The sequence below is a fragment of the Oncorhynchus clarkii genome, chromosome 7 (assembly GCF_045791955.1).
Source record: "Oncorhynchus clarkii lewisi isolate Uvic-CL-2024 chromosome 7, UVic_Ocla_1.0, whole genome shotgun sequence".
NCBI classification, from domain to species: Eukaryota; Metazoa; Chordata; class Actinopteri; order Salmoniformes; family Salmonidae; genus Oncorhynchus; species Oncorhynchus clarkii.
In genome coordinates this window covers 25,662,142-25,689,672 of record NC_092153.1, presented here as the reverse complement: position 1 = coordinate 25,689,672, position 27,531 = coordinate 25,662,142, and the positions used below count along the sequence as shown (strand labels likewise).

Genomic DNA, 27,531 nt, shown 5'->3' with positions numbered 1-27,531 from the left:
TGTTCAACAGCCATCACTAGCACAGAGAGACTGCTGTCTATATACACAGACTTGAAATCATTGGCCACTTTAATAAATGAACCCTAGTCACTTTAATAATTTCGCTTTAATAATGTTTACATATCTTGCATTACTCATCTCATATGTATATACTGTATTCTATACTCTTCCTCTGTATTTTAGTCTATGCCGCTCTGACATTGTTCGTCCATATATTTAGATATTCTTAATTCCATTCCTTTACTTAGATTTGTGTGTATAGGGTATATGTTGTGAAATTGCTAGATATTACATGTTAGATATTGATGCACTGTCGGAACTAGAAGCACAAGCATTTCGCTACACCCGCAATAACATCTGCTAAACACGTGTATGTGACCAATACAATTTGATTTGATTTTGACTCTGATTCTCAACAAGGGTGCCCCACAAGAGTGCATCTTCAGTCCCTTCCTGTACTCCCTGTATACTCACGACTGCGTGGCCTCACACAGTTCCCACTCCATTATTAAGTTTGCGACGACATGATAGTAGTAGGCCTGATTAACAAAAAAACGATGAGACGGCCTACAGGGAGGAGGTAGTCATTTTGATGGCATGGTGCCAGGTAAACCCCCTCTCCCTCAACATCCAGTAAAACAAAGGAACTGATTGTGGACTTCAGGAAGGAACCAAGCTGGCCACGCCCCCCCATCCTCGTCAACGGGGCTGCCTTGGAGGCGGTCAAAAACATCAAGTTCCTCAGTGTACACATCTCGGAGGAGTGGAAATGGTCAAGCCACATGGACACCGTGGTGAAGAAGACACGACAGCGACTATTCAACATCAGGATGCTGAAGGAGTTCCTCCCGCACACAAAGAGAAAGACGTGTTCTCAGCACTGTGAATACAGGACACACCACACACACACTTTTTGAGACAGTTGAACTGTGAGAACTTCTATTCTGAAAATGCCATAAATTATCCATCTCTACAGTTGTACAATTAAGACTTCAGACACTCTCCAGCCCACTGTTACAGTTGCCCCTTCAATTATTAAAAGAGCCACACTTAGGAAGTTTAAAAATAACAGACAAGTGTTAAATACACCCATTCGAATGCTGAGCTAAAGAGTGCTGCTTTCTATTTGGCCTACTGTAAAAAATAAAAAATAAATGTAACCTTTTATTTAACTATAACAAGAGCGGAAGCTTATGAGTTGTGGTGGTGGCTGGTGTTGTTGTTATTGTTGACGTTGTGTGACTGCTAGTAGTGATGATGTCACGCTTGAGTGAAATGAGCTCCAACAGAGCCACACATCACCAGAGTGAATGCCCCTGCTCCCAGCACACAATAGCCGTTATTCTGTACAGAGTAGGCTAAACCCGCGGGCGACTGGGGTAGCTGGAGCGTTGTAGCACAGCGCTGGTTTTCCATAGCAGTCCATAGAGTGACTGCAAATGACATAGCACTCCATGTGACTGTAAATGACGGCACGTTTTGTTATATCTCCCTCCAAAACACGAGTGTCTTTTTTTTTTATCTCACAAAGGAAGAAGATTTTGAGGGATGACCCCTTCGAATTGAACCCTTGCGCGCGCTCATATTTAGACTACACACACGCTCGCACGCTTAAAAACGCACACAGACAGACTGCCACGCTCTTTCTGTCCCAACTAGTGGGAATACTGAAGATATGGGTGACTATTGAAAAATGCATTGTTCTAGTTCTCCTTTACGCTCCTGTTTGCGTCTCGGCGCCGGGGACAGGACCAAAAAGGGGAGTTGGGTGGGGCGGCAGACTCGGAAGCCTCCAGCACTTGACTCTGCTTTGATTTCGGCAGACACGAGAACACAGCAGGGAGAGAGACGAGGGGGGTGGATTGGCGAGTGAGTGCAAAGGGGCAGGACTTTTTTCTCTCTCCTCTATTAAGAGGAAACTTTTGTGTTTTGTTCTCCAAGTTCAGCTCGGTCCTCAAGCCGTGTTCTCCGCTGCGCTTTTCTCCAATCTTCGCTCTTTTCTTCCATTCCCTCCGATGCCTTCATTTTTCTGCGTTTTTTTTCACTTTTCATTGCAATTCTGGATATCGAGATCATGCGCATTCAAACGGGACCTGTTCTGAAAATTGTTTGTTCTTCGTTTCCATTACTGTTTTAGTTGGAATATAAATGTTTCGCCGTGCACTGCTTGTTTTGGGGTAAAGATGACCCGTGTGTTTTGCGCTTTTGCTGGAGTCATGATGGTGTTTCGCATTATTTTGCTGTGCATCATGGAGTTGCATACTGGCTGCGATGCCGTGCTCGCCGCCGGTCTCACCACTTTCAGGGCTTTCGCTCCACCTGCACAAGAGGGTGTTGTGCGGACCGTCGATCGGATTTACCATGGTGGTGGGAAGGTTGGTTACCTACTCTACATGGATGGGAGAAAGTTTCAGTTAGATATGGAGAGGGATGAGTCAATTTTGTCACATCACTTCAGTCCGAAATATGTGATGGCCCTGATGGGGGCGGGAGAAGACGCCGCGCCTCTGCACCGGGAGTGTGTTTACCGGGGAACCGTGGACTCCAACCCCGAGTCCCTGGCGGTTTTCAGCCTCTGTGGTGGGGGTCTAGAGGGATTTTTCGCTTTGAAACACGCACGCTACACAATCACACTTCTCATCCGAACCAAGGGACACGATAATGACGTGCGCTCGCTGGATGACAAGGATGCGAAGAGCGCGCTCCACTACTTCACGCGGGAGCGCTTCAGCTTCGAAGCCATGCCTGTGAGCGAGAGCTGTGGGACCAAGGAAGGGCGCGGGCGCATGGATGCATCGAGGAAACACCGGCGTAAGGGTCGAGGGAACGGGAAACGCGACCGGTATGGTGTCACCCTGGACAGGGGCGAGGAGCGCAGCAGAGCGCACGGCAGAAGATGGTGGACGCAGTTGTCCAAACCTGCCTCTCCACCCTCACTGGGAAGTCGGCGCAAGAGGTCGGTTTCGCGCGCCAGGCACGTGGAGCTCCTACTGGTCGCAGATGAGTCCATGTCCAAGAAGTATGGCAAGGACCTGCACCACTACCTGCTCACGCTGGCCTCCATCGCTTCCAAGTTGTACGGCCATGCCAGCATCGAGAACCCCATCCGTCTGTCCGTTGTGAAGGTGACCATGGTCACGGAGAAGGAGAAGGGGCTGGATGTGTCCAAGAACGCAGCCGCCACGCTCAAGAGCTTCTGCAAGTGGCAGAACCAGCAGAACCCACTGGACGACGACAACCAGCACCACCACGACGCCGCCATCCTCTTCACCAGGCAGGTAAACAAACAAACAAAACCAGAGTCCGACTCTCACCCCCCCCCCCCCTCCCCCATCACCTGGCCGAGAAAACACATACCATTGCGCGCCAGGTCAATCCCTTCCCACTCACTGGACTAGAGCGCATTTTACACTGAGGTGTTACCCCAAGCATGACGCCAGTGTTTGTTGTTGTTATGGTACTGCATACGTGACAGACCGTTTCTGTACTCGTACCTGTTATTCGGGGGAGTCATTTGGCCCTAAATATGTTATTTACATTTTTGTTATCAAGCAGAAATCTGCTTCGGTTTAGTGTTTCCAATTTGAGTGATTTTGCGTCACTCTCTCTCTATTTCTCTCTGTCTTGCACAGCCTCCCTCCTCTGTGTGGGCTCCTGCGCGTGTCTTATAACAACCCTAAAAAATAGCGTTTCCTCCGCTGGTGTTTTTATGGGCAGCCTCCTCCGTCTGACTCTCCCAGTCCCCTGACAACCAATGTCTCGAGCCTGTGTGATCTATCGCACCCGCTGCGCACGCACATTCTTCCACGGTTGAAGGGATGTAGTTGAAATCAGCTGCTGGTTAGAGTTCAGAATGTTACTCTCAACCAGAAACCGCAGCCAGCCTTCAGCCTTAAGTTTTTTTCCCTTAATTTTTTCCTTCCAGTTTTCTTTTTCTTTTTTTCTCCCTCCTACATTTTTTTCTCTGAGAAGAGCTGGGACTGGGCAAAAAAGCAAACACATGCACTACCATTCAAAAGTTTGGGGTCACTTAGAAATGTCCTTGTTTTTTAAAGAAAAGCATTTTTTGTCCATTAAAAAAGTCAAATTGATCAGAAATACAGTGTAGACATTGTTAATGTTGTAAATTACTATTGTAGCTGGAAATGGCAGATTTATTTTATGGAATATCTACGTAGGCGTACAGAGGTGCATTATCAGCAACCGTCAATTGCCGTCAAATCCAATTACATTGGAGTGTCTAGTTTGAGAAACGGACTCCTCACAAGTCCTCAACTGGCAGCTTCATTACATAGTACCCACAACACACCGGTCTAAACGTCAACAGTGAAGAGGCGACTCCGGGATGCTGGCCTTCTAGGCAGAGTTCCTCTGTCCAGTGTCTGTTATTTTGCCCATCTTAATCTTTTCTTTTTATTGGCCAGTCTGAGATATTGCTTTTTCTTTGCAACTCTACCTAGAAGGCCAGCATCCTGGAGTCGGCTCTTCACTGTTGATGTTGAGACTGGTGTTTAGTGAGTACTATTTAATGAAGATGCCAGTTGAGGACTTGTGAGGTGTCTTCTCAAACTAGACACTCCAATGTGATTGTCCTCTTGCTCAGTTGTGCACCGGGGCCTCCCACTCCTCTTTTTATTCTGGTTAGAGACAGTTTGCGCTGTTCTGTGAAGGGAGTAGTACACAGCGTTGTACGAGATCTTCAGTTTCTTGGCAATTTCTCGCATGGAATAGCCTTCATTTCTCAGAACAAGAATAGATTGACGAGTTTCAGAAGAAAGTTCTTTGTTTCTGACCATTTTGAGCCCGTAATCGAACCCACAAATGCTGATGCTCCAGATACTCAACTAGTCTAAAGAAGGCCAGTTTTATTGCTTCTTTAATCAGAACAACAGTTTTCAGCTGTGCTAACATAATTGCAAAATAGATTTCTAATGATCAATTAGCCTTTTAAAATGATTTACTTGGATTAGCTAACACTACGTGCCATTGGAACGCAGGAGTGACGGTTGCTGATAATGGGCTTCTGTACACCTATGTAGATATTCCATTAAAAATCAACCGTTTCCAGCTACAATAGTACCTGCCAGCTGTATGTTGATAATGTCGTCGTTCAGCCAGCATAAGATATTACAGTTTTTAATGTCCCGTTGAGAGTTTAATCTTCCTCGTAGATCATCAATTTTATTTTCCAATGATTTTAGCTACTTTAGCTAGTAGAACGGATCGCCTACGAATTCTCAGAAGGCAGCCCAACCTCCGTCCTCTTTTTCTCCATCGTCTCGTCACGCGAATGATGGGGATTTAGGCCTGTTCCCGGGAAAGCAATATGTCGTTCACGTCAGGCTCGTCGGACTCGTTAAAGGAAAAAAAAAGGCTTCTGCCAGTTCGTGATGAGTAATCCCTGTTCTGATGTCCAGAGGTTATTTTCGATCATAAGAGACGGTAGCAGCAACATTATGTACAAAATAAGTTACGAACAACACAACAAAAAAAAAACATAAAAACACAATCGGTTAGGAGAATGTAAAATGTCAGACATCTTCTCCAGCGCCGTCTTCTCAACATTTTTATGTTACCCCTCTGAAAACCAATAGCCTACATTGACCAAGACCACACTCGTTTACACAAGATCTCATGGTTTTGCCAATTTGACTTCAGATTCTGACCTATATTCTCATTTCTCCAAACATCACATTTCGAAGTTGCTCCAAATGTCAAATTTCGAATTGTTTTTGGCACACTGGGTTGACTCCTCCCGCTCAGCATCTTTCCATTTCTGCAAACATAAAATTTGAAGTTAAGGGTTAAGGTTTTGGATAGGGTTAAAACATAAAGTTTAGGCCTATATTCCGACTGGTTAAGGGTTAAAAGTAAATAAAATAAAATTAAAAAACGAGTGTCTACCACAGGGATTGAATATATGACCTACGGATCCAAATCATGGTATTATGATGGTAATAGTGCTCACTGTTACCCCTAGTGGCCGGTTGTGAAGGTATTTACGGATGTCCTCAGGACATGGACAGACCTCCAATTTCTAAGTCAATCTTGAGCGATCTGCCTGCTTTTAACACACACACACACACACATCTCAAACCCACTAAACTCTCTGCATTTTTCACCCCTCTGCTGTGGTTTCTTGGTCCGTCGGCTGTGGTTGAGGTGCCAGGTATCTTTTTTGCTTAAGGATTGTGGTACGCGTAACTAAGTCATGCAAGGTTTTTTTTGTGCTGGAGACGGCTCCCACTACAAGGGAATACCGAGGTAACTTTTTTTGGCCCCGGTGCCCGGGTGGATCCTGTTGGCAGTGCCACGTGAGCATACCTGGGCTTGGTAGGTTGGCAGAGCAACGGTGCGCCAACTATTACCACCACCACCTGCATGGGTATGGACTTCCAACCCACTTGGCAGTGCTTTCCCTCTGTGTCACCTGCAGGGGGTAGGGTGGCATGGCTGGCACAGTGGCTGGCACAACGGGCACGGAGATACTTGGCGCTGGCACTACCCAGGAGCAAGTGACAGGTCATAACAACAGTAACAACTCTATAGCATAACAACATGATAACACCTGCAAGGTGTTTGGAGTGGGTCATGACTTATCAAAAGGTTAAAGGTCAGTGAACTCCCTCAGCCGATAGGATTTGAACTCTGATTTCATGATTGGCTGTAGTGTCAGATCACTGTATCTTTAACCCTTCCATTCATTTGTCTCTTATTGCTGTAGCTTGTCATCAAGGAAGTTAATGTCGTAGCTTGGGTTAGTCGCGCTCATTCAATGGAAGTCAAATCCATCAGCAGACTGCATTCTCACAGTCAGAGACGAGACCCATCCATTCTTTGGCGATGTAGAGGGGGAGAGTTTATTGGAACATGGGGTTATTCACGCATGGGTCCAAATACTCCGGTCCCAACACCCCCGTGTCCTGTGTGAGCTGACCCATGTGCCAGTGTCACCGGGCTCTGTGCATGCAGAACCGCGACAGAACAAGAGACACATTGAGGGGACTCCGTGTGTGAATGCATTTTGTCATTTGTATGTGTGTGCAGTTGTGAGTGTGTGCATGCACGTGTGTATGTGCGTGCCTGTGTGTGATTATTAGGTGTTACGTCACAGTGTGACCGGACGCATGACTGCTCTCGCCAGGGGACCGGGACATTAAACAAAGCCTCACTGTGAGGAGAAGAGCTCTCTACTGACAGAATATAGAGCAGGGATCGTGGACTAGATTCAGCCGCGGGCCTATTTTCTTCTGGAGCAGATGTTCAGGGGGCCGGGACATAATTACAAATCATTTGTGGACTGCAAATTAGCCGCAAGAAGCCCAAACATATAGAATAATATTTGACTAAAACATAATAATTTCCAACCTTGCTCACATTTGTACACGATCACATAGGTTTCTCTATTATGTGTGAGAATACTTCGAAACAGATTTCCAAAATTGAAATCACTTGGAGTTGATTTGCTGGTGTTTTTACAGTCTATGTCCAACAATTTACAAAAGTTTTTTTTTTTTTTTGAAACACTAAGAGTTTTTTTGCTCAGATAACTTGGGAGGCCAAATAAAAATTGTCCCATGGGCCTCCAGTTGAAGGAGCCCTGACATAATGAGAGACTGACAGAGCCCAGAAATAATCAACTTGAAATAGCCAAGAAAACATCATTAATGACATGAATATGCAGCATGGAACTATTCACCATAAATATTACATCCTTCGGGATGATCATGTTTATTGTAGCCTCTTACTTTGATTGTTCCCTCGTGCACTAGGACATACGTGTTTTACGGTCTCCTTGTTGCCAGAGAGAGAGGTAGAGAGGGGGGAGTGGTGGTAGAGCGATAGAGAGAGGACACAGAGAGAGAGGTAGAGAGGGGGGGGTGGTAGAGCGATAGAGAGAGGACACAGAGAGAGAGGTAGAGAGGGGGGGGGTGGTAGAGCGATAGAGAGAGGACACAGAGAGGTAGAGGGGGGGGGGTGGTGGTAGAGTGATAGAGAGAGGATACAGAGAGAGAGGTAGAGAGGGGGGGGTGGTAGAGCGATAGAGAGAGGACACAGAGAGAGAGGTAGAGAGGGGGGGGTGGTAGAGCGATAGAGAGAGGACACAGAGAGAGAGGTAGAGAGGGGGGGGGTGGTAGAGCGATAGAGAGAGGACACAGAGAGAGAGGTAGAGAGGGGGGGGGTGGTAGAGCGATAGAGAGAGGACACAGAGAAAGAGGTAGAGAGGGGGGGGGGTGGTAGAGCGATAGAGAGAGGACACAGAGAGAGAGGTAGAGAGGGGGGGGGGTGGTAGAGCGATAGAGAGAGGACACAGAGAGAGAGGTAGAGAGGGGGGGGGGGTGGTAGAGCGATAGAGAGAGGACACAGAGAGAGAGGTAGAGAGGGGGGGGTGGTAGAGCGATAGAGAGAGGACACAGAGAAAGAGGTAGAGAGGGGGGGGGGTGGTAGAGCGATAGAGAGAGGACACAGAGAGAGAGGTAGAGAGGGGGGGGGTGGTAGAGCGATAGAGAGAGGACACAGAGAGAGAGGTAGAGAGGGGGGGGGTGGTAGAGCGATAGAGAGAGGACACAGAGAGAGAGGTAGAGAGAGGGGGGGGGTGGTAGAGCGATAGAGAGAGGACACAGAGAGAGAGAGGGAGCAAGATTGTGTGTTTACTCTGAGAAAGAGACAGGGAGAGAGAGGGAGACAGAGCGAGGACTCTGAGAACGGGAGACCGTGACTGCAGGGGGCAGAGAAAGCATAGAAACGTTAGGCTACATCGCCGTTTTTGTTGAAGGTTACGCATCTGTTTGAAGGTTAAGGGCCCGTATTCGCCACACGTCCCAAAGTAGGACTACTGATCTAGGATCAGATCCGCCCTCTTATTCATAATGAGAAGTTCAATTATTGTTGTCTCTATGTTAAAGTACAGTGCCCTGCAGATGTCCCTGTCAGTTTCACCAGACAAACAGACCGACCAGTGGTGCGCAGCCCAGTGGCTTTGCTCAAACCAATAACACCTAGGTCATTTTCACTTTATACACAAAACACACAATCACCTTATGCAGTTGCTGGTTCTGAAAAGTGAATTCATAATCTGTGAGGCAGAGTAGCCTATCACACACTCTTACTAGGCAGCTATGGCATGTTACAAGATGTTCCTTACCAGTCACGTGGACCGAGTGATGGGTCGAAAGTTGAATGGCAGAGTTGATATAGGCATGAAATACAGGACCTGTGAAATACCCCAGTCTTATAACAAATAGAGGAGATATCCTACCTCCTACCTATGGGAGGAGAGGACCGGGAAACACACACCTTAAACACATGCACACATGCACACACACACACACACACACACGCCCGCCCTTTAAGCAGACACGCACCGTACACACAGTGCACACACACACACACACTGTAAGCAGAAACACTGTAAGCAGACACACACGCACGCACACATACTGTGAACACACACACACATACACACAACAAACATGAGCGATGAGAAGAAGCGACGGGAGAGCACATAGGACATACTCTGCTCAAATCAAATAAAACACGTGCGTACATACTCAGTACTCCACGGCACACGATAGAATGTGCGCACGTGCACTGGAGTTGGAATGATAAGAGTATGGACATATGGACGTTTTGGAAGGGGGTCCGTCTGTTGCTGTCTGGGGTTCGTTTTAGTAGACAAAACAACGCCATGAACTGAAATGATCAGCTAGCAGTTAAGGTCTGGGATGATATTCACCAAGCATCTCAGTGTAGAATTGCTGCTCTTAGGATCAAACCTTTTTTTTTTTAATTCTACCCCTGGAATGACGATCACCGTCTCTCTGATAGGCTGATATGGTTGAATATGAAGGATACCACCAGGTTATTGGATGAAAGTAGCCTCTTAGATGTGTGACACAGGTCACAGGAGTTTTGTCAGGGCCTGACCAGGAAAAAACTTTTAGGGGTGGGCTCTAGCCTAGTACGATTGCCATTTAATAGGCTAATGTCACTCTCACCGATGATTGGCAAGCCATTCATTTCACGGTTAGTTGACACTTACATTGTTGACACTGATTTTTGAGTGACAAGTTGTTGTGGTTAGTCTCTCTGGACTCTCTCCACGATACAGTAATTGCGGTTTTTGGTGTGTGTGTGTGCATGCGCGCTAATGCCACAAACTGACAGTGTGTGTGTCTGTGATTGACGCGCTCCTTTACTCAGAGTGGCAGTGTGTTTTTCGAACGCAGCTAGGGTGTGTTCCCCGGTTGACCCGAGACACGCACAAACACACATACACATGTAGATGTACACGCGAACACAAACACACCCTGGCTCTCTTTCTCACACACACACACACACACACACACACACACTCAGTCTTCTTATATGATCGTCTACTGACCTAAATACCTTACCACCGGCGCTGAGGTTGTTTTTCTCAATATTTCCATAACGGCCCATTCCCTCCCTTCTTTCCTCCTCTTTTTTTCATTTCCTCCATCCTACCCGTCCCCTTTCCCCAGGTGTCTGATTCCATAACTTTATTTCTTTTGCTCTCTCTTTCTCACCCGCCCGCTTTCTTTCTCTCGCTCACCCTCATATGATCTGTGAAAGCCCCTTGGGATAAAAGGAAAATACCAAGCTGGAAACAGACTGGAGAGCTGGAGGGAGGGGAGAAAAAAGAGAGTCGGACAGAGAGTGAAAGTGAGAGAGAGACGCAGAGGGAACATGAGAGGGACAGGGACAGAGTGTAAGGGGCAGTGGGAGGCAGAGAGAGTCGGGGACAACAAGTTCAAGTGAACAAAAGAGAGTGAAGGTGAGAGAGAAAGAGAGACAGGGACAGCTAGTAAGTAAGAAATAGGAAAACCAACACATCTATGGTGAACATGTTGGTTTCTACAATGTCCCTCCCGATTGGCTAGGGAGATTAGCCCTTTCTTCATTGTCCCTCCCGATTGGCTCGTTCATCTGATAGTGACAACAAGGAGTTGAAAACATGTCATGTCTATTCTCTCCATCTACACACACATCAGGGGGCAAAATCTTAACAATGACCAACACAATGCATTTAGTGGAATGGAATCAGACTAGACTGCATTTGACTTTGTTTGTAGGGGACTTTCTCTTTGAAGAGTCTCTGTCTAAAGAAAAAGGGTGTCCAAAATGGCACCCTATTCCCTACATAGTGCATTATTTTTGACCAGAGCCCTAAGTAGTTCACTATATAGGGTAAATCGGGTACCACACTAGGGCTACGGCCGAAATGGCACTGATGGCCCTATGGACCCTGGTCAAAAGTAGTGAACTATGTAGGGAATAGGGTGTCATTTCGGACACTGCCAGAGTTTGTGTCTGGAGTGAGTGCATGAGGCGTTCCCCCCTGTTGGTCATGTGTTGGAGAGCCCAGAACAGAACATAGACGGGTTTGTTCCTAAAGTGTTTCATCCGAGACGAGTAAATACACACCCCAGAGAGTCTCTCACACACAGCACAGCGGGCCTGTCAACACCACTTAACAAGGAATTCATCCTGTCCCCAGGGTTTTTATTTTTTATTTCACCTTTATTTAACCAGGTAGGCTAGTTGAGAACAAGTTCTCATTTACAACTGAGACCTGGCCAAGATAAAGCATAGCAGTGTGAACAGACAACACAGGGTTACACATGGAGTAAACAATAAACAAGTCAATAACACAGTAGAAAAAAAGAAAAAAAGAGTCTATATACATTGTGTGTAAAAGGCATGAGGAGGTAGGCGAATAATTACAATTTTGCAGATTAACACTGGAGTGATAAATGATCAGATGGTCATGTGCAGGTAGAGATACTGGTGTGCAAAAGAGCAGAAAAGTAAATAAATAAATGGAGATAAGGTAGGTAAATTGGGTGGGCTATTTACCGATGGACTATGTACAGCTGCAGCGATCGGTTAGCTGCTCAGATAGCAGATGTTTAAAGTTGGCGAGGGAGATAAAAGTCTCCAACTTCAGCGATTTTTGCAATTCGTTCCAGTCACTGGCAGCAGAGAACTGGAAGGAAAGGCGGCCAAATTAGGTGTTGGCTTTAGGGATGATCAGTGAGATACACCTGCTGGAGTGCATGCTACGGGTGTGTGTGGGATTGGAGCCTGGGGTGGTGGGTGGAGTGGAGAGGAGTGTGTGTGTGTGTGTGCCCTTATCTCATTCATAGATGACACGTGCACTTTTACAGTTAATAACGTACACACTGTATGTATACTGTGAGAGTGTGTGTGTTTGTGTGTGCATGCTTGCATGCCTATGTGTGTCTGTGTGTGCGTGCATGCTTGTGTCTCCGTGTATGCGTGTGTGCGTTTCGGAGAACGAGACAGTCGATGGCATAGGGACACAGTGTTTGATTGACTGATTGATTCCTTTACACAGCAGAGTAGCTTCAAGGCCTCTGGGCATCATCTGTATAGATCTGCGTGGGAGCTGGAACACTGGGCAATACACAGTGCTGTATCTAAGAGAGAGAGAAACAAGGATTGGCGAGAGAAAGAGAACAGAGAGAGGAAAAAGAGGGCAGAAACAGAGAACTCAATAGCATCGACAAAATATGGGTCAAATAATGTCTGATCATTTCTCATCTCTGAACTATCCGGCTTGTCCTTGCATTGTCTGTGTTTTGATGAGTATGTGTGAGTTCTACAGTATATGTGTGTGCCCTAACTTGACACTAACTTAAAATCAACATTTAACATGATACATACATTCAATCTCAGGCGATGGGCAAAGTAAAGCAATATTTATAATGTGCAGGCAGGTAATTTTTATGTCATTTCACCCTTTCCACCAACCCGTTTGCTTGTGCCCCCTGTATAGGACCTGTGTGGGCACCACTCGTGTGACACACTGGGCATGGCCGACGTTGGCACCATCTGTTCACCAGAGAGGAGCTGTGCCGTCATAGAGGACGACGGACTCCATGCCGCCTTCACCGTGGCACACGAGATAGGTGGGCACCGCTCACACACCTGCATACAAACACACACACACACACACACTCGATTACCTGCCAATACATGCATACACACTCACATTCCCACACATTTGTTTTATGTACGTAAGCACATGCAAACACACATCCAAACTCTATTGCTATCACTGTCACCTGAGGTCTCTTCATAGTCCCCAAATCCAGAGCATACTCTGGAAAACACACAGTACTACATAGACCCATGGCTACATGGAACTCTATTCCAGTAAGATCTGATTTAAAAAAACAGATACAACTACAGGTTAAGGAACGAAGCTGACTGAAGAGACACAAACACAGGCACACACACACATATGCAGACACACGCTAACACACGTACATTGTAATGTTGTAACATTGTTGTATTGTGGTATGATACATTTTGTATTGTAGATATGTAATGGTAGAGTAGTGGTGTCACAATGTGTTGTATGTTGTACTTGCCTTGGCAGAAGCTAATGGGGATTCTTCATAAATACAAATACACACTCAAGAACACAATACTCACTGTGTAACAGCCCCCCCCAAAAAAAAGATTTGTATTTCTGTCTGCCTACCTGTCCGTCTCTCTGTCTGTGAACCAAAGGTCACTTGCTGGGCCTGTCTCACGACGACTCCAAGTTCTGCGAAGAGCGTTTCGGCGCCAGCGCGGACAAGCGTCTCATGTCGTCCATCCTGACCTCCATCGACGCCTCCAAACCCTGGAGCCGCTGCACCTCAGCTACCATCACGGACTTCTTTGACGATGGCAACGGTAAGACATGAAGAGGGGGAGGAAAGCCGGGAGGAGAGCAGGGAAGAATGTCAGGGTAGGATTGAGGGGGATGAGAAGAGGAGAGTGGAAGAGGAGAGAATGAAATCCAGAAGTATTTTGGCACTCCAGGCCAACCAGGTAACCAAGTCTTTATTGTAAAAGTCAGGAGAATAACCTCAATGACTTACTTGGTTGAACAATGAGGGTTGGGCTCACCTACTGTACATAGTTAATGTGCTGTTGTCTTTGTCCAAATTGAATCCAATGTCCCTTCACACCTATCGAGTGGCAGATTAGAATGATCGGAGGATTGACAAACCAGACAGACAAACAGCCTTTGGCATTGGCCCACGTCCACCCCTCTCCCCCTCTACAGCCGAGTGTCTCCTGGACTCCCCCCGCCAGCCCCTGCTCGGCTCAGAGGAGCTGCCCGGCCAGAGCTACGACGCTGTGCGCCAATGCCGCCTGGCGTTTGGACCCGAGTACACGGTCTGCCCGGGCATGGACGTGTGCGCCCGCCTGTGGTGCGCAGTGATACGCCAGGGCCAGATGGTGTGCCTGACCAAGAAGCTGCCCGCGGTGGAGGGCACGCCGTGTGGCAAGGGTCGCATCTGCCTCCAGGGAAAGTGCGTGGACAAGACCCGCAAGAGACACTACTCGGTAAGGACAGGGGACAGGGAGGGAGGGGAGGAGAGGGAATGGCAAGCAACAACGCAATAGGCTGACAGCATAGACAGAGTGGAAGACAGTGGAAGAGCAGAGTACGACTTTATTATTATGTATTATTCTCTAGAGATGAGAAGGAGGGAGGAAGGGAAAAAACAGAAATAAATATATATATATAATAATAATAAATATGCAAAAAATAGAAATAAATATAATGTATTGTCACAAACACAGGATAGGTGCAGGGAAATGATGAGATGAGAGACACTATAAAACAAGGAGGGAAGGAATGATGGGAGGGAGTGTAGAGAGAGGGACAGAGAGAATGGGAGGCTGGGATGGAGTTAGGTGAACGTGTGGACACAGGAGATATATACTGAGTGTACAGAACATTAAGGACACCTGCTCTTTCAATGACATAGACTGACCAGGTGAAAACCCTTCATCTACACGTCAATCCGTGTAGATGAAGGGGAGGAGACTGGATAAAGAAGGATTTTTAAGCCTTGAGACAATTGAGACATGGATTGTGGACATGTGTCATTCAGAGGGCGACTGGGCAAGACAAAATAATTTTGAACGGGGTATGGCCAGGCGTAGGGCTGTGGTGGTCATGAAATTCTTTAGTCCCCTAACTAGAATATAGTTCTAGACCAACTAGGCATCTATATTCAGTGTTGGGGAGTAGTGAACTGCATGCAATGCAACTCGTAATTTAACCAGATTTTAAAGTAGCTTGTTAGTGTTTTCAGGAGTTAATTACCTTTGTTTGCCATGTAGTGGTGTAGCTAACTACTGGAAATATACACTACTTTTAAAAAATTATATGGTTGTTGGCAATAATTTCTTTCCTTTTTCAGGAGCAGACCTGCCTAATTCTCATTTGAAACACAGTTTTTGTGTTTAATAGGCGATATTACACACTCTGTTAAAGTATGACTCCAGAGTGATCTGTTCTTGCAGTTTCAGATTTAGTAACTTGAGTTAAGTAAACTATATTTTTTTATTAAGGGTAGATTTAGTGTATCTTAACTTCTTCCAGTGTGCAGTTATTTGGTAGCTTGGTAAACTATATCTTCAGAGTAGACTCCCAAACACTGTCTATATTGTATATCTAGGCCAACTTACTGACTAGAATATACAGTAGATCTGTCTAGACCAACCATGTATTTCAAAGTAATTGCAAACAAAATGTTCAATGAAAATATGCATGTTTATTTTAGATGGGGAGAGGGGAGGGGATGGGAGGTGAGGATGGGAGGATAGGTGAAGAGAGCATAGGAGAGGACAGGAGGTTTCACACCTGCTGGAGGGGGGCCTCCCTAGGGGTCCTAAGGGTACAACGACCCATTGAGAGCTGCAACAAAATAAAAACAGGACATAAGGGGGTTAGGTTCATCCTAGGATCAAAGGTGAGGGGTTACAGTCCATTGTTAGTTTATTGGTTATGTGTTGGGTTAGGGCTATACAATGTTCTACTCCTCACCTTAATGCTACATAGCAACTTCCCCTGTGGGATTTCATCTCTCTTTCATTCTCGACCATCCTACTCACCAGCCTCTTGTCTCTCATTCACCAATGCCTATTGCTCCTCCTTCCTCCTCTCCAACTCCTTCCTCCATCCACTCCTTGTCTGCGATGTCATTTGCTCTCTTCTCTATCTCTCTGTTCTTTATGTCTAGGAGTTTGGCTTGACTCCTACCCCAGTTTATTCATTTCCATCCTCTCTCTCTCTCTCTCTCTCTCTCTCTCTCTCTCTCTCTCTCTCTCTCTCTCTCTCCATCCGCACTCCTTCTTTCCACCTCTTCTCTCTCCTTCCTCAGCCTCTCCTTCTCCATCTTCCTTACCTTTCCCTCTGTCAACTCTTTCTCTTTTGCCAGCTGCGCTCTCACCCTCTCCACCTCCTCTCCCCTTCACCTTCACTTCATCGGCCCAGTTCTGAACATTCTCCCTCTCCTCCCTGACAGCCATCCTCTCTTCCGTCAGCCACTCGCTTATCAGAACCATCTGCCGCCTCTCTCTTCTCAGAATCGTCCCTTCTCTCCCTGCAGTCTTCTCCACCTTCTCCACCCGCACCTCCCTCTTCTCCACTTCCCTTCTTTTCACCTCCTTCCTCTCCTCTGCCCACTCCTTCCGCTCCTCCCCCACCTTCTTCCTCTCCTCCTTCACCCCCTTTTTTCTCCTCCGCTACCTCCCTCCTTTCCACCATCACCTGCTCCTCTCTCTTCACCTGCGGCTCCCTCTTCTCCACCTCCTTCCTCTCCACCTGCTCCTCCCTCTTCTCCGTTACCTCCTCCCTCCTCTTAAACTCCTCCATCCGCCTTAACTCCTCCTCCTTCTTCTGGTTGGACTCTGCCCTTTTCTTACCCTCCTCCATGGCTTTGAGCTGAAGGACAGTCTGTAAGAATGACACTCCGTAAGTCAGTAAGAGAGGACATGTTCATTTTACAGCCTATCTCAGCCCAACAGTCAGTCGCTGGTCATGATGACCCACTCAGACCTGGGTTCAAATACTATTTGAAATCTTTCAAATACTTTGAGTGTTGCTCTATACTGCTTGGAGTGCCAGATGGGTTGGGTTTACCGTTTTAGGACTATTCTATTGGTCTATTGAGCCAGGAAAGCTCAATCGAGCACAAGGTCCTGAACCCAGGTCTGAACCCACTACAACTAACAACCCATAGAATAAGAATAAATAGAACCCATAGAATAAACCAAGAGACCGAAGTGTAGTGTGATAGAATAAAAATGTATTATTGTAGTTATATAGGTTGTTAGTTGTAGTGTTATAGAACTAGAATGAATAGAACCCATAGAATGAATCATTCTAATTCTATGGGTTGGTAGTTGTAGTAAGATAGAATTCAGAATGAGAATGAAGAGAACCTGTAGAATGAATCATTCTTATTCTATCTAACACCTCGACCTGAGTTTAAATCTGTGCTTGATTGAGCTTGCCTGGCGCATTGCAACCAATGGAATACTCCCAAAAGTGTAAACCCTGTCCATCCGGCACCTCAGACAGGCTTAAGCAAACGCTCAAAGTATTCTATATTTTCTTTGAAGATTTCAAATACTAGGCCTATTTGAACCCAGATCTACTAACAACATTATACCTTTCCATGATGAGGGACTTGTTACCATTAGTCTAATAATTGCATGGATGTTTATAAACTGTCAAATACACAAAGTACATAAAATACATTAAGTAAAATACAGAAACTTGACACTCACTTTAGAGACTGCCAGCTTCCGTGACCTCCCCTTCATCGTCAAGACCAAAAACAATACAAAATACTGTACAAACAATATATAGAAAAAAAGTAAGAAATCAAGTCAAAGCAACAAATAAAACAAAAAATACGAGGAAATATATGATGTACAAAATATAGAGTACAATAAAATAGAAATAGAGTAGGCTAAATAGTAGGTTGAATATTTCGCAGGTGTTTGCAGCTAGTTGCAGATAGTGTTGGTAGCGGTCCAAAAATAAATGGAATCTGATTTGTGCCTGGATGGCGTAACACTGGAATGTTTACACCATCCGTTGCCATGGCAAATGGTCATGTCATAGAGGTAAATCAGGATAGATGTATCTTTGTGATGTCATCACAAATATCAACGTTCTAGATGATGTAATAATGATATCAACATCTGTGGCCTCTACAATGATAGTAGGCCCAGCAATTAATAGAAAATAATAATGCAAATGAAAAATAAAAAACACAGAACAAATAAACAAAGACGAATAGAGACAATACGTAAAAAATTCAAGACAGTTCAGATCAGCTTTCTCTCCCCCAATCCTAACCTTAACCATTAGTTGGGAAAATGCTAAAATGACCCAAGATCAGCATCTAGGGACAACTTGTTGTAGGCTAGCATAGCACATTGCTACAGTCTGACTTTGCCTTGATGTACTGGGTTGCCTTTGAACATTACTTTCATTTCTATCATCATGCCGCCCCACACCCCTCTCAATGTATTCCACTTGCACAGACAACCACGTGCATGCAGATACACAAATGGATCAAACACACACACACACACATAAACACATGCATCACACACACACAGACAACTGCATCACACACACATAAACACATTCATCACACACACACAGACAAATGCATCGCACACACAGACACACACACACACATTTTACACGTGGCTTGGCTGCCAGCCAATCCAACTTTTAACGTGCTCACTAGGCAACTTTAACAGTACTCTCTTATCTCTCCCCTTCCTCTATCCCTCTCCTCCTCTGATCTCTCTTTCTCTCTCTATCTCTCTCTCTCAATCTCTTTCATATCGCCTCCCGCTCTCCTATCTCCTCTTTCTCTTTCATCTTCCTGCTCTCCTCATTCTCCTCTCCAAGGCATCTAACCATGGTAGTTGGAGTTCATGGGGTCCGTGGGGGGCATGTTCGAGGACGTGTGGTGGAGGGGTGCAGTTTGCCCAGCGTCTGTGTAACAACCCGCCGCCCCGAAACAATGGGCGCTACTGCACCGGCAAGAGGGCCATCTACAAGTCCTGCAGTGTCACCCCGTGCCCCTCGCCCAGTGAGTGTAGTACTGCAGATTGACTGGCTGACACGTGTGATCACATAGTGCTATAGACACACATAAGCACACACAAGTATACATTTGCTCATGCAAATACACAGGCTTACAATAGATCAATGAATGGTAAATATTTTGACTCTCTCTCTCTCTCTCTCTCTGTCTCTCTCTTGATCTCTCTCTCACACACACACACACACACACACACACACACACACACACACACAGTCTGAAATTCTAATATTCCCACTCTAACATGTGGTGGAACTTACCTCCCGCAGGTAAGAGTTTCCGCCAGGAGCAGTGTGAGTTGCGGAACGGCCCCCAGACAGACCCTAAGGGGGTGAAGACCTTTGTGGAGTGGGTACCCAAGTTTGCAGGGGTGCTACCTAAAGATGTGTGCAAGCTGACCTGCCGGGCCAAGGGCACAGGCTACTATGTGGTGTTCTCGCAGAGGGTGAGTGAATAAGAGACGGGCACTGGGGAGTGAAAGAGTGCGAGTGAGGGTACAGTACTTTGGAGTGCTGTCTTCCACTACCACTCGTCCACGACCTTTGGTTTGCACGACTTGTAGTGTCCGGTCTGCTAGTATGGTAATGATAAAGACGATGATGATGATATTGATATACCTATGATAATGGTATATACAGGGCCTTCAGAACGTATTCGCGCCCCTTGACTTTTCCCACATTTTGTTGTGTTACAAAGTGGGATTAAAATGGATTCAATTGTCATTTTTGGTCAAAATAGTCAGTAATGTCAAAGTGGAAGAGAAATTTGAACATGTATAAAACAAAAACACTAATATATCTTGATTAGATACGTTTTCACCCCCTCGAGACAAAACATGTTAGAAACACCTTTGGCAGCATTTACAGCTGTGAGTCTTTTTGGGTAAGTCTCTAAGAGCTTTGCACACCTGAATTGTACAGTATTTGCCAATTTTTCTTATTCTGTAACAGGAACATTCAATGTCATCTTGGAAAGCAACTCCAGTGTATATTTGGCCTTGTGTGTTAGGTTATTGTTCTGCTGAAAGGTGAATTAATCTCTGTCTGTTGGAAAGAAGACTGAACCAGGATTTCCGCTAGGATTTTGCCTGTGCTTAGCTGTATTCTGTTTCTTTTTATCCCCCCCCAAAAAACTCCCTAGTCCTTGCCAATGACAAGCATACCCATAACATGATGCAGCCACAACCATGCTTGAAAATATGAAGAGTGGTACTCAGTGATGTGTTGTGTTGGATTTACCCCAAACATAACACTTTGTATTCAGGACAAAAAGTACATTTCTTTGCCACATTTTTTGCAGTATTACTTAAGTGCCTCGTTGCAAACAGGATGCATGTTTTGGAATATTTTTTATTCTGTACATGCTTGGTATACAGAAATCCTTCCTCTCCGGACAACTGAGTTGGGAAGGATGCCTGTATCTTTGTAGTGACCGGGTGCAATTGATACACCATCCAAAGTGTAATTAATAACTTCACCATGCTCGAAAGGCTATTCAACATCTGTTTTTTTGTTTTGTTACACATCTACCAATCGGTGCCTTTTCTTTTGCTTGAAATTCTTTACTCGATTGAAGGGCCTTAACAGACAATTGTATTAGTGGGTTACAGAGATGGGGTCGTGTTAACCACTAATTATCGAACACAGAGTGAGTCCATGCAAACTCATTATGTGTTTTAAGCAGATGTTTTACTCCGGAACTTATTTAAGCAAGCCGTAACAAAGGGGTTGAATACTTGTTGACTCAAGACATTTCAGCTTTTCCTTTTTATTCATTTCAACAACAAAAAATCCACAAACCAAATTCCACTTTGACATTTATGGGGGAGGAGAGGAAGGGGTAGAGGGATGCCTGGTAGAGGATGTGAAAAAGTCAAGCGGTGTGAATACTTTCTGAAGGCACTGTACATGATAATATACCCATGATGACTGTGAGAATACTGATGATGATGATAGATTTATTTTATATACGGTTATTCATACGGGAATCTCACAGTCGCTTTAAAAAATATGTATTTCAGGGAGATGGTCTTCCACAGATAAATGATGATGCAGTTCAGTAAAGTGGAGTTGAGTGCAGGTGGCGTCGATAGTTCATCATACAGCCAGTGAGGGAAACAAATACCAGTCAGACAGTCAGGCAGTCGGTCAGCTCTTCATCAGGCACCTCTGTCTTTGAAGTTCACGGATACTCTTCCTTTGTGTATGTAAGGCGAGAACATCTACCACCGGCTCTGTAGCACCCACCTGGGTAATGCTTCGGCAGCTATAAGCTACCTGGGAGACCGCCACACCTCGGCAGCAATCGGCAACCATCTCCTACGAGGCGAGCCTCTACGATGAGGACGACGGAGTCTGCAACCACAGCAAAAATGATAATATCTCCTTGTCTCTGTCTCCAGGTGGCGGACGGGACAGAATGTCGGCCGTACAGCAGCTCAGTGTGTGTGAAGGGCAAGTGTGTGCGTACCGGCTGTGACGGCATCATCGGCTCCAAGCTGCAGTTTGACAAGTGTGGCATCTGTGGAGGGGACAGCACCGGCTGCATCCGGGTGATAGGGAACTTCACCAAGAAGAGGTAAGGAAACCCACATACACATAGACACGCCTGCAATTGAAAGAACATTTGGTGTTTCCATGTGTATTTTGTCCCGTGCACAGCACCAAGAAAAGACTAAACTGAAATTGAGATTTTTCACTTCAAAGTCAAAAAAATGGGCTTCGCTTAATTATTCAAAATTCTAAATATTTGCTTGGAGGCCAGTTCTTGTTTATTGTGTCATTTATCTCACATGTAGTAAGTTGCAGGTGCCAAATGGGAAAAATAGCCGTTAAAACTATTTTGAAAAATAAAAATGGAACCTTTTGCTCTGTTGCACTCGATTGTAAAGTGAAAGGGTGCGAGTAAACGGAATTTTCACGTAAATGTACATCTTGAGTGCATTTGAAGGAATGGTCTATAGATTGTCTTCCTCTCCATCTTTCATTCAACACATTGACACATTCTTCTTTAAGATATCAATTTCTCACTCTTTCACTCCCTCTAACATCCACCCTTCTCCCTCATCTCTAAATACGTCATGAGTTTGTAATTCTAAATCACACCTTATAATGGTGAAGATAGACATACACTATATACTGTATGCCCCTTCAAATTAGTGAATTCTGCTATTTCAACCACACCTGTTGCTGACAAATGTATAAAATCGAGCACACAGTCATGCAATCTCGATAGACAAACATTGGCCGTAGAATGGCCTTACTAAAGAGCTCAGTGACTTTCAACGTGGCACCGTCATAGGATGCCACCTTTCCAACAAGTCAGTTTGTCAAATTTCTCCCCTGCTAGAGCTGCCCCGCTCAACTGTAAGTTCTGTTATCGTGAAGTGGAAACGTCTAGGAGCAACAACGGCTCAGCCGCGAAGTGGTAGTCCACACAAGCTCACAGAACGGGACGGCCGAGTGCTGAAGTGCGTAGTACGCAAAAATTGTCCGTCTTCGGTTGCAACACTCACCACCTTGTTCCAAAATGTCTCTGGAAGCAGCGTCAGCACAAGAACTGTTTGTCGGGAGCTTCATGACATGGGTTTCTATGGCTGAGCAGCCGCACACAAGCCTAAGATCCCCATGTGAATTGTCAAGCGTTGGCTGGAGTGGTGTAAAGCTCGCCGCCATTGGACTCTGGAGCAGTGGAAACGCGTTCTCTGGAGTGATCACGCTTTCACATCTGGCAGTCCAACGGACAAATCTGGGTTTGGCGGATGCCAGGAGAACAATACCTTCCCCAATGCATAGTGCCAACTGTAAAGTTTGGTAGAGGAAGAATCATGGTCTGGGGCTGTTTTTCATGGTTCGGGCTAGGCCCCTTAGTTCCAGTGAAGGGAAATCTTAACGCTACAGCATACAATGACATTCTAGACAATTCTGTGCTTCCAACAAGTTTGGGGAAGGCCCTTTCCTGTTTCAGCATGATAATTCCCCCATGCGCAAAGCGAAGTCCGTACAGAAATGGTTTGTCGAGATTGGTGTGGAAGAACTTGACTGGCCTGCAAAGAGCCCTGACCTCAAACCTATCTAACACCTTTGGGATGAATTGGAAAGCCGATTGCGAGCCAGGCCTAATCGCCCAATATCAGTGCCCGATCTCATTAATGCTCTTGTGGCTTAATGGAAGCAATTCCACGCAGCAATGTTCCAACATCTAGTGGAAAGCCTTCACAAAAGAGTGGAGTCTGTTATAGCAGTAAAGGGAAGACCAACTCCATATTAATGCCCATGATTTTGGAATGAGATGTTTGACAGGCAGGTGTCCACGTACTTTTGGCCATGTAGTTTACAACATACCGGGGAACATACAGTGCCTTGCGAAAGTATTCGCCCCCCTTGAACTTTGCGACCTTTTGCCACATTTCAGGCTTCAAACATAAAGATATAAAACTGTATTTTTTTGTGAAGAATCAACAACAAGTGGGACACAATCATGAAGTGGAACGACATTTATTGGATATTTCAAACTTTTTTAACAAATCAAAAACTGAAAAATTGGGCGTGCAAAATTATTCAGCCCCTTTACTTTCAGTGCTGCAAACTCTCTCCAGAAGTTCAGTGAGGATCTCTGAATGATCCAATGTTGACCTAAATGACTAATGATGATAAATACAATCCACCTGTGTGTAATCAAGTCTCCGTATAAATGCACCTGCACTGTGATAGTCTCAGAGGTCCGTTAAAAGCGCAGAGAGCATCATGAAGAACAAGGAACACACCAGGCAGGTCCGAGATACTGTTGTGAAGAAGTTTAAAGCCGGATTTGGATACAAAAAGATTTCCCAAGCTTTAAACATCCCAAGGAGCACTGTGCAAGCAATAATATTGAAATGGAAAGAGTATCAGACCACTGCAAATCTACCAAGACCTGGCCGTCCTTCTAAACTTTCAGCTCATACAAGGAGAAGACTGATCAGAGATGCAGCCAAGAGGCCCATGATCACTCTGGATGAACTGCAGAGATCTACAGCTGAGGTGGGAGACTCTGTCCATAGGACAACAATCAGTCGTATATTGCACAAATCTGGCCTTTATGGAAGAGTGACAAGAAGAAAGCCATTTCTTAAAGATATCCATAAAAAGTGTTGTTTAAAGTTTGCCACAAGCCACCTGGGAGACACACCAAACATGTGGAAGAAGGTCAGATGAAACCAAAATTGAACTTTTTGGCAACAATGCAAAACGTTATGTTTGGCGTAAAAGCAACACACCATCCCCACTGTCAAACATGGTGGTGGCAGCATCATGGTTTGGGCCTGCTTTTCTTCAGCAGGGACAGGGAAGATGGTTAAAATTGATGGGAAGATGGATGGAGCCAAATACAGGACCATTCTGGAAGAAAACCTGATGGAGTCTGCAAAAGACCTGAGACTGGGACGGAGATTTGTCTTCCAACAAGACAATGATCCAAAACATAAAGCAAAATCTACAATGGAATGGTTCAATAATAAACATATCCAGGTGTTAGAATGGCCAAGTCAAAGTCCAGACCTGAATCCAATCGAGAATCTGTGGAAAGAACTGAAAACTGCTGTTCACAAATGCTCTCCATCCAACCTCACTGAGCTCGAGCTGTTTTGCAAGGAGGAATGGGAAAAAAAATTCAGTCTCTCGATGTGAAAAACTGATAGAGACATACCCCAAGCGACTTACAGCTGTAATCACAGCAAAAGGTGGCGCTACAAAGTATTAACTTAAGGGGGCTGAATAATTTTGCACGCCCAATTTTTCAGTTTTTGCTTTGTTAAAAAAGTTTGAAATATCCAATAAATGTCGTTCCACTTCATGATTGTGTCCCACTTGTTGTTGATTCTTCACAAAAAAATACAGTTTTATATCTTTATGTTTAAAGCCTGAAATGTGGCAAAAGGTCGCAAAGTTCAAGGGGGCCGAATACTTTCGCAAGGCACTGTACACACACACTCCTCACTCTCCTGTAACTGCTTTCTCCCCTCTCTCCCTCCCCCATGCAGTAAGGGCTACACAGACGTCGTGAAGATCCCAGCGGGCTCCACCCACATCAAGGTCCGCCAGCACAAGCCCAAGGACCAGCCCCGCTACACAGCCTACCTGGCCCTGCGTCGTCCCAGTGGCGACTACCTTCTCAACGGCAAGTTCATGATCTCTACCTCAGAGACGGTCATCCCCCTCAACGGCTCGGTGCTCAACTACAGTGGCTGGAGCCAGCGGGACGAGTGGCTACACAGCATGGGCCCTGGGGCCCTCAGAGAGGCCCTTACAGTTCAGATTCTGGCCACGGACGCCAAGAGGCCCCTGGATATCCGCTACAGCTTCTTCATGCCCCGTCGTGTTTCGGCTCCACCGCCACCACCTCCCCCGCACACCTCCACAACTACACCCACCACTACTACTACTACAACAACCACCTCTACTAGATCAAGCAGTAGAACCATATCGGCCCCGTTTTTGGCCCTGGCTCTCTCTACAGCCCCAGGGGTGTCGACGGCGGCGGCCTCTGGGCCCCAGTGGGTGACTGGCCCCTGGATGATCTGCTCCAGAACTTGTGACACAGGCTGGCAGAGCCGCACGGTGCAGTGCAAGGACCCGCAGGCCAAGCTGGCCAAGGGCTGCCCTCTGGGCGACCGCCTCTCCGCCTTCAAACAATGCCTGGTGAAAAAGTGTTGAGAGGACCAGAAACTAGACTCCCCTGAAAGTAGGGGGTACACACAGACAGAGAGACTGGCTATTGACAGTCAACCCCTCCTCTTCCTTACCCCTCCCACCCTACTATGCCAGGCCCTGCTTAGCACAGCTACAGACATACGACGGACACGTGTGAACACTTCCGAATAGTGCAGCCGCCCAATCAGCAACCACCCACTTGTCAAATCCCTCCTCTATCGGAAGGTTTTGTTTGTATTCCCCTGTTAATGACATGTTTTGTTTGCTTCTCTGTATGTTCTTGCTACTGTGGGTTTTTCATGATTTGTCCGCTTTGTCTCTTTGTCTTGCGTGACTGCACACCTCCGGACAATGGGCCTCCGTGCTAGTCTGTCGAGGGGCAGTTTTTCTCCACTTCCTTTCGGGGTCCCCGTTTTTCTTCTTGCTCTACCCACTGCCGATTCTCCACATACGTTTGGTCTATCCAACTTCCTGTTTGGATTGCGGACCAGGAAGTAGGCTGGGGGCACAACCAAGAGCAAACGATCCGTACTGTAACCAGTCCAGAAATGGGGTTGAACCGCACTGCAAACATCCCAGGTCAGAAAATGGACAATCAGTGATAGACTGAGTTGGGGCAGAGTTGTGCCCAACAGCTAGTGCTGAGCGATTTTAACCTAAATTTTGTTAATTATTTTGGTTTTTAAACAACTAATTGACAGACTTTGTTTCAATTATTTGGATCCCATGTAGTTATGTTTTTTTCTGTGAACTCAATGTGCACATGGGGCAGTTTCTCTAGAAATAAATCAGATCAAGCCCAAACTATGCGATGGAGTTGGGAGTTGTAGTTTACATCAGGCCAATATTCTAAATAGTTTAGTGCAGAAAACATGCTAATTAACTACAATGATCATAATGGATTGCTTGCGTACTTGTCCGATCTGTGTGTTTCTTTTATGCCTGCTACATCAGGTTAGTACAGAAGAAGGCGCATTCGAGAGGGAAAGAGAGCAGTTACATGCGAAGTATCTCTACCTGAAAATGCATAGTCTAAGGGGTTGATATTTGGTATTCAGTAGTCATAAAAGTTGGCCTTATTTACTTTGAAGAACTACTAAAATACTGATTTTGACAGACCGCATAGGCAGCAGCTCTATAGGAAGGACTTGGAATTAAATAATAAAGTCGTCAAATTAAACAAATGTAATATAAACAACTGAAATTTTTAGTAAGTGATAAGTAGTACTGGGCAGTCGCTATCATTATTACTTGTTTTATTCTGTGTTACAGCATTCAAACCCACATAATGCATAGTGCATGTAATATTTTCAGAAATGGTTTGAAATCGAAAACCATGATTATATTTTAATAATCGAACCGAAACCGAACCGACCTCAAAAAGCACTAATCGCTCAGCACTACCAACTGCCAATTCCCAGTGACACCAATAGAGTGACACTGGGCCAAGAGACCATGGTGAACCTTCAACTCTGACCTTTGTGGAGGTTAAAGGTTGTAATTATATAGGATTACATCATGTGTGGGGCTAAGCTTGACATTTGAGTGTTTGTCTTTGTGTGTATGGGTTTGTTTATATTGTGAACATACAAGTGTGAACATACAGTGTTTTTGTCATACTCAGTGTCCTAAACTCTTTTAATGGACTTTAACCCTCAGTTCCATTTGTATCACTATGCGGGTGCTAGAGGGTCGCTACCATTTTGTCACTATGTTTATTTGGCTCTACACGTCTTTCTGTCTGTTTGTCTGATTAGGAAAAAAGCAATTCTTGCTAGTATGACAATGTGTGCACTGGATACTCGCAAATACAGCAAGAGGGAAACTAACCCAGTCATACCTGACCAAATACACTTCTACAGCTCTCTCTC

At 45.5% G+C, this 27,531-nt stretch overlaps 1 protein-coding gene across 1 annotated transcript; it reads left to right on the top strand.

Annotated features, from left to right (window-relative positions):
* Positions 1 to 1,967: 1,967 nt before the first annotated feature.
* LOC139413122 (A disintegrin and metalloproteinase with thrombospondin motifs 5) lies at positions 1,968 to 27,531 on the top strand. Its single transcript, XM_071160199.1, has 8 exons — positions 1,968 to 3,278; positions 12,824 to 12,956; positions 13,564 to 13,731; positions 14,108 to 14,391; positions 18,776 to 18,959; positions 19,241 to 19,416; positions 21,373 to 21,548; positions 24,991 to 27,531. Exons 1-8 carry the CDS (start codon positions 2,184 to 2,186, stop codon positions 25,661 to 25,663), a joined length of 2,889 nt encoding a protein of 962 aa, XP_071016300.1. The 5' UTR covers positions 1,968 to 2,183; the 3' UTR covers positions 25,664 to 27,531.

Coding starts and splice junctions, on each gene's coding strand:
- LOC139413122 (XM_071160199.1), top strand. CDS start 2,184: ATGACCCGTGTGTTTTGCGCTTTTGCTGGAGTCATGATGGTGTTTCGC. Junction 18,960..19,240: donor CACCCCGTGCCCCTCGCCCA/GTGAGTGTAGTA, acceptor TACCTCCCGCAG/GTAAGAGTTTCCGCCAGGAG. Junction 21,549..24,990: donor GGGAACTTCACCAAGAAGAG/GTAAGGAAACCC, acceptor TCCCCCATGCAG/TAAGGGCTACACAGACGTCG.